Source organism: Protopterus annectens, chromosome 13.part0 (genome assembly GCF_019279795.1).
Source record: "Protopterus annectens isolate FY-2018-M chromosome 13.part0, PAN1.0, whole genome shotgun sequence".
Classification (NCBI taxonomy): Eukaryota; Metazoa; Chordata; order Ceratodontiformes; family Protopteridae; genus Protopterus; species Protopterus annectens.
The window spans coordinates 713,998,121-714,015,866 of NC_056747.1; the positions used below are offsets into that span (position 1 = coordinate 713,998,121).

The 17,746-nt window shown below is 36.1% G+C and overlaps 1 protein-coding gene across 1 annotated transcript in view; it reads right to left on the reverse strand.

Annotated features, from left to right (window-relative positions):
* KIAA0100 (KIAA0100 ortholog) overlaps nt 1–17,746 on the reverse strand; it is a 2,229,983-nt gene that overhangs the window by 1,446,300 nt on the left and 765,937 nt on the right. The window contains exons 10-12 of the mRNA XM_044054400.1: nt 10,399–10,466; nt 8,155–8,291; nt 5,535–5,653 (exon numbers count right to left, since the gene is read on the reverse strand). Of these exons, the coding sequence (XP_043910335.1) occupies nt 5,535–5,653; nt 8,155–8,291; nt 10,399–10,466 (324 nt within the window). The remainder of the gene's footprint in view (nt 1–5,534; nt 5,654–8,154; nt 8,292–10,398; nt 10,467–17,746) is intronic.

Below are 17,746 nucleotides of genomic sequence, written 5' to 3' on the forward strand. Positions count from 1 at the left end.
TTCAAGTTCTTCTAGTCTAAGTTCAACAGGTCCACCTCTTAACTTAACTTTAACTTGGTCTATGACAATGAACTTGAAACAGTGGTCAGCATGTTGTTGCACATGTTTAGCTAGTGCGTTTTCGAGTTTATGTTTTTTGATTGCATATAAGTGCTCATAAATTCGATTCCGCAGCTTTCTTTCAGTCTTGCCCACATAATGATTGCTTTAAAATTTTAGTGAAGAATTGGAACATTTTGAAGAGTGATAATAGTGTATTTTTAAGTGTAGGAGAACGCCCACTAGTGACTTATAGAAGAGGTAGGAATTTAAAAGAATACTGTGAAAACACCCAAGCTAGTACGGTCAGAATTCCAGGAATGTATAAATGTCAATCCTGCAATTATTGTTCTCATATTTTAGAATCAAATAGATTCTTTATTAATAACTATCAATACTCTTTAAAATTTAGAAATAATTGTAACTCTACAATGGTTGTATATCTTGCCCTATGTCAGTCTTGTCCCGCTTATTATGTCAAAAGAAGAAAGAAATGGCAGAAGCCAAAATGGCTAGACAGCATTACTGAAACAATTAATATGAATTTGCATTGATTTATAGAACCAGGTGCCAACAAACAGGCCTATTGTGTTAAAGGTCCTTGAGGTCACAAAGAGTTAAACTTGTTTAAATGACTAAACAGCAACAACAAAAGTGGGATGACCCATAGGGACCTACTTTAACCACCGTCTGGTTCAGTGATTTACCCAGTGTCACAGAATAGGCAAATGGTAGCGGAAGTAATCAAATCATGGAGTACCTTCTGTCTTGTTCAACATCCAATTCTGGTACATCATCAACAACTAAAATGGCAATCATTAATCTGTTAAATGTATCATATTTACCCCAGGATATAATAATTTAAAATGTGTTTCTTTAGACCAGTCCTTATCAAATTCAGCATATAGAACATCTGTATCAGTCTAGTTTCTATATATATAACAAAACTACAGTGTTGCAAAACATACAGAGGAATGATACTTAAGAACTTGTCTTTTTAGACATTTATTAAAAAAATAGAAAAGTAGTACAGGAGCAAACTAAAGCAACCATGCCATAAGACCCACATTGTCAACATTCCTATAGTAAAATTTATTTTTACAGAAGTAGACCTGATATCATGCATTTTCCCATGGAAACTTGTACATTACTACACAGTAAGCAAAAGGGCTTTTCTCAGTATAGGTCATAAACAAAAACCCCATTCCATGTCCACCTTTATGATTTCCCCCAGATCACTGCATATACTTTATGTGCTCCTAGTATGGTGAGATACACGTCTATTACAGATCTTCTGCCACCTCAGAACAACATGGCTAACTCAAGTGTTGATTGCAGTGTTTAATCCAATTCCATACTTAGGATAAGGAGATACTTTCGCAGAGCAGCAACATCTTCCAACTGACTCCTTCACTTCCATAGTTCCCTGTTGTCCATCAGTCCAAAGCTTTGTTAGAGATAATGACCAATGTTTAATGCAATGCTGATGAAGGCCCTTCAAGATGCCTAACAAGTGTGACACTACTGCAGCAAGTTATTTAAAAAAGTTACCCATCCTGATCAGGCATCCTTTTATAAACCAGTACTTCCTTTTTCTCTTGTAAGTTCAGAAACGTGACTGAGTGCTCATGTTATAGCCCTAAGTAAAGCATAGTTGGGTAATAACATACAGTATACAATCTCAATGATAACATCTTTGATTTCAGGTTTCCTCAACAGTGCAGAAAGCCACTGCTTCAAAAACAATCATGCTTTTCCCATTATCTGACAGACCAAACAGACAAAATAGCTGGGTTACTGCTCCTTCATTTGTATTTCTTTTGTTGTTCTGGCTTGTCAAGAGTCCATTCAGTAAGATCCATCCCCTGCTTACCATTCAAGACAGCGTCTATGGTTACAATTTTTGCAATCACCTCTGTCATCACAGACTTAAAATCCAGAAGCTGCTACATCTCATCAGGACCATGCATAAAGATAACTGCATTACATACATTGGCAACTGCCACAGAAAGACATTTTGTATTCATATCAGAGATCCTGACTGTACTGCGGTGGTGGTGCTGCGGTAGCGTTGTCGCCTCACAGCAAGACGTTGTGCTGTTCGATTCTCAGCTAGAGCATCTTGTGTGTGGAGACATGCGTGAATGGGCGTACCTTCGTTGAAGGTTGTGCATCAGGGCTGGCAAACTCGGCACGTAAAAAATCTACTGCCAATCATTAGCGGACCGGAGGTCCGCTATGGCGACCCCTAACCGGGAAAAGCCAAAAGACACCAACAAACATCAAAGATCCTAACTGGGAGTGCTGCTCCTGATACAACCCTAATATCAGTGGGGAAGGCACACCATACAGCTGCACCATGGGCATAAGTTCCTTGTTGAGTTCTGGTATACACTGCCAAAAAATTGACTTCTCTGCATACAAACAGTTTCTACATGCTAAGTCTACTGATCATCCTATGGCCTAGTATGAAACCTGTATGAGTTTGCACCCACTTTAAAAGAAGACTACATGCAAGAGAAAAGAAAAATAATTTATTTCAATCAGTGACCAACTAATTTTAATCAGGAAAATGCCTTTAAAGCCCTAAATGTTTCCAATTCTCAGGTCAGACTCAAAATCTGTTGCAAAAAACACTACATTCACTGCTCTTACTATCACGGTACAGCCCAAGGTGAATGAAGTACAAAATAAATACAAAGTAAAAAAAATAATATGACATAATGGGTATTTATTTATTTAATGTCTGTTAATTCAGAAGGCTAGTTAATCCTAATGGACCCTTTTCAATAATGACTTGGATCGACATAATTAATTTTACACTTTGGTCACATGCACAGGTTTAAAAAGCTGCATATAAACTGATATCTGGGCTACCATTTATAGCAAAATGCTTTGGGATGTCAAATGTGTAACGACAATGAAAGTGAGAAGTACAGCAGACGATAATGGTAAGTAACACCACCTGTAATCGTCGGTTTCATCTATTTGGTCCCTAGTTAGTCGTTGGTTTCATCTGTTTGGTTCCTAGTTTATTGTTTCTAACAATGCAAGTATAATTAATACAATTAAGGCCGTTAATAGTTTGTCAAAAGAAGGTACAATTTCTACAGTGATGACTGCTTCAGTTACAGTTTTAGCTTTCTGTTTTGTGTTTACTCTTCACATACATTCTGCTAGAATTCTGTTATTTCCACTGCAGATGTTTGTTGCCACCATCATAGTGCATAGTGATATGCTCCAAAAACAGTTAAATCATTTCCTCATTTGGTGCTGCTTTATCGTGAGACCCAACCTTAACAACACTTAGAAGGTCAATATAAAGTCTTGCACTAAAACCTGACACTACCTGCTATTAAAGAGCAGCAGCAAGACATAAAACGGTTTCAATTCAACTTCTGTTTCTATCAGCTGTCTGCTACATTTCAAACACTAGTTTAAATCAAACTGCTTCCCTTAGACAAGCAATATGCAAAGAATTCAACCACTTCCCCACTCCTTTACTGACTGGTTTGTAATATAAATAACACATTGTATTTTTTATGCGTCTTACTTTTATCTGATCCATGCACTACTAGTTATACAAATCTCCACGTACTACAAAGAATTATGATTGATATAGCAGTATTTGTTCCAAACATAGACACCAAGATTCACCTCTCAAGCTTCACTCTCGGGGTGAATTTCTTGGCATCCATGTCTTGAACATGTAATATACTCATTTTGATCAGGGACCAGATCATAATCCTATATGTTACTTCGTTAACATACCTTCACACCTTCTATGACTTGTTACATTTTTCATGTGGGTCATTAATGGAGGTGATTTCTGTTTTTTTTTTGTTTTTGTTTTTTTTTAAATTGACGTTAATGTTTTCTTATTTCACAAAGAAATTTTAAACATGTAATTTCTCTGTTTTATTTACATTAATTTTGGGTATTCTATAATATGTTTCTCTTTCTTTGGTTGATCTGGGGATTGTATATCTCTCAAATACTTTATTTATTTTTTGCACAGCTTCTGTGCCTCTTCCTGTATCATCAATCACTCTATACTGCTATTAGCCAGATTTACTCTTATAATTTCCCTCTTCTTTGCTATCATACTGTATATATATCACATTGTTACCTGAACCTTATCTGAACTTCTTCAGTTCAATCTGAACTAACTGTTATTTTGTATTTAGCATTTTCATCTCACTGTATATATTGTACGGTTACTTATGATGTATAAAACTGCATGTATGTATCTATGTTGAACTTTTGTACTGCTACTTGTGCTTTATCAATCTGTATGTATGTACCATTGTGGAGATTTTCTCCCAGGGCCTCCACTAAAATGGGCAATGTTACGGCCCAGTGGACTTTCCCGGTAAACAAATGTAATAAATAAATAAATAAATAAATAAATAATGAGCAGGACCGGCCTTTGGTCAACTTGTGCCCCAGGCAAAAGGTCTCCATAGCGTCCTTCCAACACCACCCGGTACCCATCCTGTTCTACCTATATCATCCAGATTAATAGAAAAGCACCCCTGTTAGAATGGCACCCTAGGCAGTTGCCTAGTTGGCCTATGCCTAAGGCCGACTATGCTAATGAGGCGTTTATATCATGATATCGAAAGATGAAAATAGCGAACTCTATTTCATTGAACCTAAAATATCTAAACCACATAATATCGAATATTCAGAACAGCAAATTTTTTCCTTGGGAAAAAATTCGCTATTCCGAAACACATACACACAACACAAGCACACCTAAAAACATCAATACACACACACACACACACACACACACACACACACACACACACACACTTATAATCCTACAACTAACCCTACACTAAACTATACATACACTACTATCTATCCACTTACCTTAACCCAAACCATAACCCTAAGGTCTGTCACTATCACACACTCACCTAACCCGTGCCCTAACCCTAACTCATTTAACCCGCCCCTAAACCTAATTCACCTAACCTGTGCCCTAACCCTAACTCACCTAACCCGCGCCCTAATCCTAACAACCACACAATTACACTTACTTGAACCAGACCCGTAAATCTCCACCACAGTGCTGAAAATAGAGAAGCCACAGAACCGGCCAACCAAATTTTTTCCCTAGGAAAGAATTTGGTGTTCTGCAGCTTTGCTATTTTTAGCGTTTTATTAAAACGGGTCGATATTAGAACATTCGAAGTTTTAAAACTTCGATGTTCTGATATAGACTCCTAATGAGAGATGAGAGCAGGAACATGGGAATCAACTGACAAGTCGTCACCCAAGTAGGGTTTGCACCTCAAAGTTCAGAAGGTTTAAAACTGCAATGACACCCTGCAAATAAAAGTTTACAGATATAAATAAATACTAAACAGATTGTTCCTACCATCAGCAGCAAAGGTCCTTTTTCTAATGCAGGGGTGCAATCATCAGTAAGACTTCTGTTAAAAACAAAAACATCAAACTTCAAAAGAGAACAAAACTTGCTGTACCTGCAGAGGCAGATATGAGGCCCAGTGCAAAAGGCTGTGTGTCACCCAGCTGTACGGAGACACTGATGTTCGAAACAGAAGTATTAATCATGATGGGAGCATTGATCTGAGGGATGTCCCTAAAGAGAATACAAAAATTAGGTACATTAAAACAGACCAAATATCTACAATGAACCTTAGAATTTCATAATTCAACATTACAGGTAAACAGATTACCAAATACCAAACTTATGCTGAAGTGGGGACTATAAAAAATGACTGTCTTAGTCCTTACCTTGATATAACATCGACAACAGGAACTTATTAACTTTCAGAAGACAGGGAGTTTAACTACCATTTAACACTAAAACAATAAAACAATGATATGAAAGAGAAAATAATCCATTAAAAAGATGATGTCACCAACAGCATTGCTCTGATTTACTGAAGACAACACACCCAATGTGCACTGACCAAGCTAAGCAGTGAATAGTTTAACACTGCTTAGTTTTAAAGTCCACCTAGTGTGCTACTCAGCACCATTATTTTCAAAAGCAATAAATGACCATGTGTTCCTTGCTGAGTGAATTGAATGGGGAAGAAGTAATCAGTCTACAGCATACAACATCGTTTGTATGTCAGGATACCAGAAAAATGTACCACTGCTCCAAACAGAATTAATATATGGCATACTATTTTAAGTATGCAGAGTCAGAAAGTTTCTTTTCTGTATAGCTACAAAAATCTAAAGTGTTATTAAACACAAACAGACTTGGACTTATTTTAAACAGTGCTTGTGAAATGGAAAGGATAAGGAACAACAGTGAAGGGATATTTCATTCTGAAAAGTAAACAAGCTGTCTTGCTGCATGACAGTTACCAGTAACAGAAGAAAAAAATATTTATGGCCTCTGACAAATGGGGAGGTACAGAAGCAGTAGCAGACAGCCAATTATAATTTTATAAAAACATATATCAGCATTACTACTACAGTAAACAAAGGCAATCCAGAGGACTTGAGAATAGTCTGGTATCCCACCTGTGACCCAAAGGGTGACAGGACTAACAATAAACAGAGTATAAAGGATTAGTCCAGATCAAATCACTTTAGCTAGCAGATCTAGGAGACTCTCTCTCTGATACCCTTCCCTGAGGTAGGAATAAAGACACCTTGTTGAAGTTTTCCAGTAGTTTATTCAGTTAAGCAAGTAGATAGATGGGTGTTCTTGTTGTCCATCTACCTGCTTAACTGAATAAACTACTGGAAAACTTCAACAAGGTGTCCATGGGGAGGATATGAGAGAGAGAGAGTGTGTCTCCTAGAACTGCTAGCTAAAGTGATTGTATCTGGACTAATCCTTTATACTCGGTTTCTTAATACTACTACAGTAGAAATGCATTCATGGAAGTGTGAAAAAGTGGGGGAAACACATATCATAATGCCATGCTTATCTTTTTTTTTCCCAGCTATAGAGAACAATATATAGAGTGACCCCCCTCTCCTTCAGCTATATTAAGGAGGGGACAGTTCATTTCAAATCTGACTCAAGTGCAATTTAGAGGGTAGGGAGATGCCAGGTATGTGTTAAAGACAGAACTGAATACTTTATTTTCCACAGAGGAAAATATGTGCCAAAATTTTAAAGCAAATGGGAAAAGCTTGTCACAAACTTTCAAAATGTGATCATGGTCACATTAGAAAATTCACTTTTTCTCTCTCTCTTACTTGTGAAATCTATGTTACACAGCACATGTTAAGTGCAAGTACAATACCAACTACTACTTTGTGGGTGTCACTACAACATATATATTTTTTTAGTGTGGCCCAATTTGATTGATTCATTTTCAAAGGTAATATTTTACTCATTTTTACAAATGGTAACATTAAAACACTGAGCAATTATGCAACTTGCTTAAACTCACTGAGTGAATCATTGTGGCACAAAAATGGAGTTACAGCATGCAGAGATGAAGGCCAGAAAATATCCAAATAGTAGGTTCAATTAGCATCCCAGCTAATGAAGGTACCAGTCAAGAAGGAATGTGAGTGACTGATACAGGCTCACCCATCACAGGAAAAGGGGTTGTTACAAATCCCACTGTAAGACAGATGAAGAAACACTTAAACGTACTTTCTATGCCAAAGGTGAGACTCGAAGACAATAGCCCACTCAGTGTACTGCACTCTAACCAGGGCTAAGTGGATATGAGAAGAATGTATCTGCACTGAGCTCAGTACAGCAGCTACTACACCATGCCTGACAGTGAAAAGGAGGAGGCAGTTAGGAAGCACAACTACCATCAGACTTTCATCCTTCCCGTATGGACAAAAAAATGAGGTTACTGAAAAGGGACCCCCCCCCCCCCATGTGCTTTGGTGTGCTAATGATGTCAGGCATGAGAGAGGAACAAATGGGTCAGCAGTGTATTAGATGAGAGGCTGAAGTACAAAGGTTAGTAAGGGAAAAAAATCACTGCAGGAAAATAAGATCCCGAGTTATAAACATCCATATATACAAATTGTTCAATTTGATTACCACTAAAACCTTTTTCTCTTCAAAATAATTCACAGATCACTTTCTATTACAAGATACATAAAATATAATTACTCCTGAAAGTGCTGAAACCACCTTTCACCAACCTCTTCTTTGGAGCTTCTTTTGTCTGATGTCTTAGTTTCCACGGCAACAAACTCAACCAATGAGAAAACTCCTGATGACGATAATGAACAATGCAGGTGGTCACATTCAGAGTAGTAGACACATCGATTGATGTTATCTAATAAGAAAATAAACAGATCAATAAAAGGATGGGACTTATAAAGCATGCCTTCTGCATCTTGTTCACATTCAAATATGCCTTTACGCTGCAACCCACTACAAGGTTACTGTTCTATAAAGATGCAATAAAGTACTAGACTCTTGAAAATATATATTTAAAACAAATTCAGAAAGCATTCAGAACAAGGACTGGTTGACAAATGAGAAGGATTTCCCTGCATGCTTGTCCTATGCAAGAAGATTGTGTATCTTCTTATAATATCTATAACTTAAGAGCTGGGCTACTAGAGAGTTGTCGAGGATGGGGGAAAAAAAGAGACTGAAGACTTGCCACCTGTTCTCCTTCCCTGATGGAGTGAGGCAGAAATACAGGGCACAGTGCATGCCAGATTTACTGAATTAAGATGGAAATCACATAAGATAAATATCGGTAGTGCAAATGTGCAAGTCAACACATGCTGCTGGGTGGTGAAAAAATCACTGCAAGTCTTATTAGCTAAAAGATGATGTGAAAATGGACAGAATCATAATCCTGACCTGTGTGTCCGCAGCATCCAAAAGCCTTTAAAACAGCAAGACCTTATACAGTAGCTCAAGCCGATCAGCATCAAACTTACTGCCTCTATACAACTGGTCATAAAATTTAACTTTGGAAAAATAAATCTTAGCCTTCATGAGAAATGTCATGACTTCTGGGATTCAGAGAGTGGTCTACTTTGTCATGGTGATGGACTGGGAGATTGTGGGAGCAAATTGGAGGGAAGTTTTAGAGGTCTGAACATTAAAAAGAGTCAAACGAGAAACTGAGGCTGTAGACTTAAAACAGAAAAATACTCCACGATGGGAACACAAAATACACATGAATGAAAAAGCATCCTTTGAATAGCTCAAACTATCAGACTACACCATTTCTCTGGTAAACACAAAGCTGCATAAGCAGACATCATTTTAGGATACACCAAATGAAGAAAAGTCAGCTACCTCTGCTGCCTCTCAGTCACACTAAAAAGTTTAATAATTTATAAAATAAACAGCTACATTTACTTACAAATGACATAACCAAAACTTGTTTGCTAAAATTATTAAAATGTAACCTTCACACTACCTCTAAAAGCAAACATTTCACTGCTTCCAGAGTATGCCTGAACATCCTGGCAAATAGTTAACAATTACATTTTCTTTTACCAGTTATCAGAGTTAATATCTTAATATGATACTCTGTAGTACAGGCTATCTGCTCTTGTTTATGTTCACAATATCTACCTTTTATTTTGCACTTAGTACCTGTTGTTGATGAAAAAGTACATTTTTGATCCAGCCCACTTTCTCATTTGAATGAAAAATAAAACAAATGAAGAATGCTAAGTAGTAAGCCAGAAAATTATAAAGAAATAATCAAAAGTAGATGGATACAAGGACATCGACACTATTATTCTGATCAAGTGTGAAAGACATTAACTTATGACACATCAAGCTTTACTATGTAACTGAGTTATACAAGCAGTGTGTGAGATGGCCTCCTGAATGCTTTACTAACTAGCTGCAGTGTAACTGCGGGGTAATGGTTAAATATGCATCACACTGATTTCTGACCATATCCACCCCAAAAAACACACACACCAACTGAATAGCAATCAATGATGCCAACAATATGAATTCAAGACTACAGGCTCTAAAAGTCTGCATACAGTGAAAAGCATCCGGAGAGAAAAGCCTGTGATGGATGCTAGATGATACTCTGTGGACATGAAAAATATTATCCATTCAATAATTTATGCCACAACTAGACTAGCAGTTAGACAATGATGTACATGTGGTCTGCTGCAAGTACAAGGTAAAATGTCAAAGATGTAAATTACAGACAACTCCCTCAATACTGGCTCAGAATATTCTGGGTATACCATAAGATTTCAGAACCTCCTAAACCACCTGCTTACCACAAATTAGGTTGGTCATGGAGGATGATTCAGGGGAATACTTGCAGAAAAATTCAAGGGAAAATACTACCAGATAAGTAGCTAATCCAAATCCTGTCACCCTGCAAAGACAAAGACACACACACAACACACACACTGCTTTATTCTTTTATAACCCTTTCTTCTTACCTGCATCGTTGCTTTGACTGAATTCAGACAGATAATCCTCTGACGACTCTGCGACAAGAGAAGCCCATCTGTAAAGATAACAGACATTTTTTGCACTTGTGAGGAAGCTACAAAATGGCATCATGTTGCCAGTCAAGGTAATTTGCAAGTTAGTAAACAATCAAACAACCTTATGTTTGCAAATAAATAAACAACCTTAACTTATTCAAAGATTTGCCAAAAAATGGAAGTTTGAGCAACTCAGGGACAGCTCCTCTGAATTCTTCTGGTAGTAGGGCACAACTATTAGCCTACTCATCTGCAAAGACATCAAAGCAAGAAGAGCAAGTCCCTACAAGTACACTCACCATCTTTTGCATATACAACACAAGATGTTATAACCGTGTTATAACAAAATGAAGACAGATGGTGGATCCTTCCTTCCACATTTCTTAATGTTAGACAAAAATCTAGGTCTAAACACAATAACCTCTTATTGACACTTATAGTAGGGATTTTGCTGTTTGCATATATTTGTCATATCCATGTACAAAAGGTGGAAAGACAGAAAAAGGCCAGTGACACCATTCAGTCAACTAAACAAGCAGCTTGCAACTTCCCAAACCTGTGTAAAATGACAAATGTCATAGTAAAAACAGGGAATAAGACCACTAATAACTAACCTTCTGAAGTACAACCTCCCAAAGACTAACTCAGCAGAAAACTGCAATCAAAAATAAGTGCACTTACAGTTTACCTGCATGAATTAAAATGAATTAACTCTAAGCTTTCACCCCCCCACACACACAAAAAAAACACTTCATTAAATTTATGAGCACCTTCACAATACCAACAGGTAACAAAACTACACCTGATAATAAACTGATACAAACATAATTAATGTTTAAATATATTACTGTTAAAATTGCTAAAATTAACATAGTCATTTAAGCCATGTGTGTGACAAGTAAGAAGCCTCATGTGCCAATGATATTCATGATGCTCAAGTTTGTTTTGTAAAACATCACTCATAGGGCAAGAAAAGCAAGTTCAAACATGCAAAATGTAAATCAGTGATGAGAACAAGTATCAACAGTATATGTTTAGATGAATTGTTACATAGCACAACTATTTCTAATGCCATCTTTGCGTTTCAAAATCCAGTTCATTTTAATAGCTTTCTCTTTTTAAAAACAATTAAAAACATAACATTTTGCAATATAATTTCATCAACAGCATTGCAGTCTTCATTCCTCTGAAGTAATGCTGCTTTTTCCTTAACAGGTTTTAAATTAGAAGACTGAATGCAAACAGAACAAATATGGAAGAAGAATGCCTCCTTTCTTGTTTCCATTTGTTGTTCGAGATAGAGCACTGATCACAACAAACCATTTTCAGGCTCAGCCTGGGAGAAGACTTAAAAAAGAAAACAGTACTACAGTGTGATTACAGTACAGCAGATAATGCATTACACTCACAGAGAATTTCAGGTATGCTAACAGCAAACATTAATCTAACAGCATCCATTATAAATCCAAAATATATGCACAAGTAAACAAGTAAATAAACTATCGTAGGAGGAATGAGAGGATGAGAACTGTTCAGTACACAGCAATGTCATATTCATTTAAGGATACACAGTTTAAGGTATTTGTGTGGAATCAGTTGATGATGTGATGATGTGTTATGTTACATTACCTGCAATGAAACATTTACACATGGCTTGTTGGAAAAGTGTCTGTAACACTAATTTATTTATATTATTCATTTTGTCAAAGACTACTCCAACTTGTCCTTAATTTGTTCTGTCTTATTTACAAAGCAAGGCTGTTCTCTGAACATATTTTCTACCAAGTAATATACTCACTTGATGAAAAATGAAATCTTAACAGTGCACCACTGTATCTAAAACAGGCTTTATGATAAAACTAGTAAAACTGAACACAAAAAGATCTACATCTTCAACCCTAAAATTGATGGTGATGTTAACAATAATAACAATAATGCATTTCTGCCAGAAGCCAAGCTTCCATACAGCATCTTTACTGAAATACATCAACTCTACAGTTGCAAAACCATGAAAAAGGTCAATATTCCTCCACTGACTCTACAGCGTTCCTCTACTAGTAAAACTCATTTTAAATTGCAACTGCAGTTCATACAGGTAATCTACCCACTAAAAAGAAAGAGCAACTCTCAAAATACCTCAAAAAGATAATGTAAAAAATCAGTGAGTACTTCATTCCCCGCAGCTCTCACAAAAACTTGCTAAGATTTGTTTAAACTTAGCCACAGTAAAAGCAGTTAGTTCAATAATATGGACACATACAAAAACTTCATTATGGGGTCTGACAATAGCTGACCAATGCAAAACAACATGTTTCCAAAAATTACTGCTTCACACTAATGAACCCAGAGAGTTCAGCCATGTACAAGTAAACTTCCATAATAACAGATCTGCAATGAAAAGTCATTGACAGTAGATCAATAACATATTTGCTAATCACATCTTAACTCATTCCCAGAAAATGAAAATCTTGCTTGTATGCAGCAATGCATATCCCAAGCTGGAAGGTAATGACACAGGTATGCATACAGCTCTCTTTTTATATTAAGTGTTATTCCACGTTCTCTTAAGAAAGAATTCTGCCACATGGAAGAATAGATGTGGTAAACAAACAGTACTTTTTATGTCATTAAAAAGCACATACAATTTTACACAGTGTGTGAAGTACCTTGTCCATCTATGTGCTAAAATGTATACAAAACAATTAACTATGCTAAAAACAAAAAGTGTTAAAAGGCAATATTAAAATGATTTAAAAGCATTAATAGCGCCCCACAATTCAAAAGGATGTTTTAACTAACCTATTTTTAGGACACCAAATTATTTCATTTTAGATATTTAGCACTGTTGTAATGAGTAACTACATTTACATATCGCAATGGTAAATAACTTTTTACTGGCAACTGGCAGTGGTCTGATAGGTAACACTTGTCATTTTCACTTGTATTTTCTTATAAAAATACCTGGACATGTTTGTTCAGGGAGACATTACTGACTTTGGTTCGGTCTCCCACACGTGTGATTTCTAATAAATGTTTAAACTCTATCAAGACTGTTTGTTTGCTTAATTAATTTTTAATTTTCCTTAACATTGTGGTGCCATGACTCGGATCGATTATTCCAAGTAAATCTGGGGTTGGTACTGTGGATAAACACTCTGGCCCTGTAGCAGTTTTCTGTCTACTGGTTGCTCCACAGTATTCATTCATGAAGCTGCACCAATGTTAGCCTTTACAGACTTTCTGTTGTTAATTTTTGATTCCCCTACAGAATAAGTTCCTGAAAGGTAAGTTTTTTTATTTCATCTCTGTCTTTATATTAGCTAACAGAATCAGGGTGGGAAGAAATTTACTTTTGAGAAAATATATACCGAGTATGAGAGTGTTTTTTCACAAATAAGAAATTTGCTCCTGTAGTGTATGAATGGGGATGTGAGCGGGTTCCTTGCAAAAATTCACTTTGCAAGAGGTAGTTTTTAGATGTAAGAGTGTGTTTTGCAGAACAAATTTGCACATTGGTGTGAATGACTAGAGGCATGAGAGTGGAACTCTTCACAAATAAAATACAAAAAGGTATAAAATACAAAAGGGTATTATGTGTGAAAGTGAATGACATCTAATTCTTTCTAAAATCTACTTATTTCTCTAAAAATGGGAGCAAAATCTAGTACTATAAAAGAATCAAAACAGGGCACTCCAGCAAAATATATGTTCCATCACTGCAACAGGGCGAGCTGCAAATATATAAAAAGGTAAAACAAATTAACAGAAAATGACGGTACGCTAGTTTTTCCCCTTACAGACAGAGTTTTTAGCTAATCTGCAAAAGAGATCAAGAGAAAAGGTAATGAAGTACCAAACTGCTGGTCAGCTTTTAATGCATGACAAGTAAAAAAAAAAAAAAAATAGTACAAAGTTAAAACACAATAGAGCAAAACTAAAAACTCTGTTAAATATAGTATGGCCATAGTCAGCAGTGGATTTTCATACTATCTTAGCTTCCCTTCCTTCAATAAAAACAAATCCTGCAAAATATGCCAGAATACTTGGGGACCATGTTCAATTATAAGCTTCACCAGAAGATACACAGCCAACAAGCCGCCTGCCTGGAATAACTATTGGCAACTTCTTACCTGGAAAGAAAGTAGATAGGATAGCCTTGAACAAATATTGCAGCTATTTCCTTTAAAACAAAGAGGTCCTTTTGTTGATATTAAAGTAAATGATAGTAAAGTCCCATCTTTGATCGATACAGGTACCATTAGATCTATGCTATGAAAGTGTCAGAAGTCCCTTTAAAATATAAAGAAACAGAAAATGTCCCTATACAGATAGGATCCTTAACTAAAAGTATGCTTTCCTTGTCGGTGCTTTTGCACCTTTAAAACTTTTAGGCAGAGATTTGTTTTGCAAACTACAGTGTACTGTATTCTGTACTTCCAATGATATGCATCTAAATCATCCTGACACATCACCACTTACTCAGTTTTGCTTAACCACATATAATTTAGAGAAAAAAATTACTCTTTACATTTGCCAAAAATACTGACTAATTAAAATATTGAATTAAAAAAAAAATTTGGAATCTATACCATCTCACAGCTGGACAACACATAAAAACGACATAAGATTAGTTAAAGATGCATTACCTGTTCAAATAACTTTAAAATCTAATGTCTCTCTCAGCTATACCTCAGTATTCCCCTCTCTTCTGTAGCAGTCTCTGAAATAAAACCAGTCATTTCTGCTTTTCTGATGCAAATAATCATAATACCTTCAAAAAGCCCATGTAATACCCTGATTTTACCTGTAAAAAAAATAGGTAAGGGCACTTGTAGATTCATGCAAGACCTTAGAGCAATAAATTCTGTAGTAGTACCAATTTTCCCAGTGATACCAAACCCTGCCACTATACTCAACTCCCAACTGTCTACTACTTTCTCAGTCATAGATATTTCCTCTGTTTTCTTCTTCATCCTGACAGTTAATATCTGTTTGCTTTTTACAAGGGACAGCGGTACACTTGGACACTACTACCTCAAGGTTACACAAACTCTTCCATTTTATTTTTTAAAAAGATGGAGACAACTAAATAACATTAAACTCTCCTGTAATTATATCTTAGTACAATATGTAAATGATGATTTGGCCTCCCTAGCCATTTGTCAAACTAATACTATATTTTTGCTGAAAATGTTGTTATATCCTGGGATTTAAAATCAACAAAAATAAACTTCAGCTGTGAAACCTAAAGTCCAGTGCTTAAGACACTTGGTAACAAAATGTACGACACATTATACCATCTCGTATTATAGCTATGCAAAATGTACCTCGACCCACTAGTTTAAAACGGCTTAAATCTTTTCTTGGGCTTACAGGATATTGACAACAATGGATTTCAAACTATGCAGAAGTAATTAAACATTTATTAGAATTATTAAAAAAGAATGCAACAGAACTTTTGTCATGGTAAGCTCATCATGAAATAGCTAAAACCAGCTTATTTTAAATCCTCCTGCTCTAGGTTTATCAGACTACTTTAAAGTGTTTTGTTCTGAGCGTAATAAAGTAACTTTAGGATTGCCAGCCCAAAAGCATAACAAAGGATTCAGACCTGTGGCATATTATAGCACAAAGATGAATCTAGTGGCGGCTGCCCTTCACCCATGCCTCAGAGCTGTAACCATAACTACCAAGCTGGTTCTCATGGCAGCAGCACTTTTGCTGCAGTTTCACATTTCATGCATGCCTTACTGTTAATCACTAAAACTTCGTATATTTTAAATAACTTTACTTAATAACCTTTCATTGCAGATTGTTTGCCCACCTTGGCATCCAGCTTCACTCATTCCTACAGCAGATGAGGAAAAACGCACGACTGCCTTTTAATTACTAACCATTTGCTTCTTCCTAGACTGGACCTACAAAACATTTCGTTACAAAATCCTTACCTGATTTTATTTGTTGATGGGTCATGCATCAGGAAAGAAAATGAACTACTTGTAGCAGCATTTTTCTGTTTGTACTGAAAATAAGATTTTACTAACTGGACAGTTACATGGACAAGTTTCAGCTGAAATTGCTGAATTAGTAGCTACAGTATTACTAAAGCCTGTAAACTAGCTAAAATCAATTTGTTACTATTTACTGGACTCCTTCCTTCTACCCTCCTGTCCTGTATTGTTGTGTTTAAGTACAATACATATTGCACTGATTTTGCTGACAGTGCAGCAAAGCAGACTGCTTTGTTAAATCCTGTTCAGGTTTCCTTTTTGTAGCATTTTGAACTGATAATGTACTTACTTCTTTGCAAAGGATTTTGTCTTTTCAGAATCAAGCTGACAACTCCTGAAGGGTAAGGTGGATCCGTGATAGCTGCTGTCACTTCCCAGACTTAGCACTTCTACCTCATCTGGCATGGGCTTATCATTTGCCTTCCCATCCGGGAAAAAATGCAGACTTGAAACAGCTTTTAACTGATTGATATGCTCCTTACACTTCCGAAGTTATTCAGCACCTAATAACTGTTATATTTGTTTGCCTTATAATATTTCTAAAACTGCACATGTCCCTACACAATATATCCAGAAATATTGGGAACCTTTTTGTTGTGTACAGATAGATTATGTAAAGTTACTTGTATGTGCTAGGTTTACATATGTTTTGGTATTAACTGACTTTTTATATAGGTTAAAGCACACCCATGTGTCAAGAACAATGCAACTACCGTTTCTAAGAAATTCTCAGTGAGGTAATATCTTGTACCATATTACCTTTACTCTGATAGCAGTTTCAGAACATAATTAATGACATTTACCAAACAGACCACAGTCATCAACCAATCGGTTAATACAGCAGAATACTGTTCATCAAGACATTATGTTTCACTATATTAATTAAATGTAGTTAACGTTATCTACAGGACCATAGTCATCATTTTCTTTAAAAACAGAATTATAACTTTTCAGATTATTCAACAGATTTGTAAACGTTTTGATTACTACTGTTCAGTACCACTCCCTGCACAGACCTCAGGCTTCAGAAATGGTAGAAAAAAACTAGCTAAACTTACTGCTGAGACAAAAATTAGAATGGCCAGATGCATTACCTTTAGTTTTACTTACTATTAGGAGTACAACACGTGCACTTAAGAAAGTCTTCCCCTCATGAAAGCCTCATGTGTCATCCTATGAGAATGCCAGCTATCTCCATCCAACAAATTTTGATCTGCAGGTAGCCAATAAACAATACAAGCTCCTTGTAAAGCATTGTGCTTCTGTTTTGCAGTCTTATTTCCAGACAT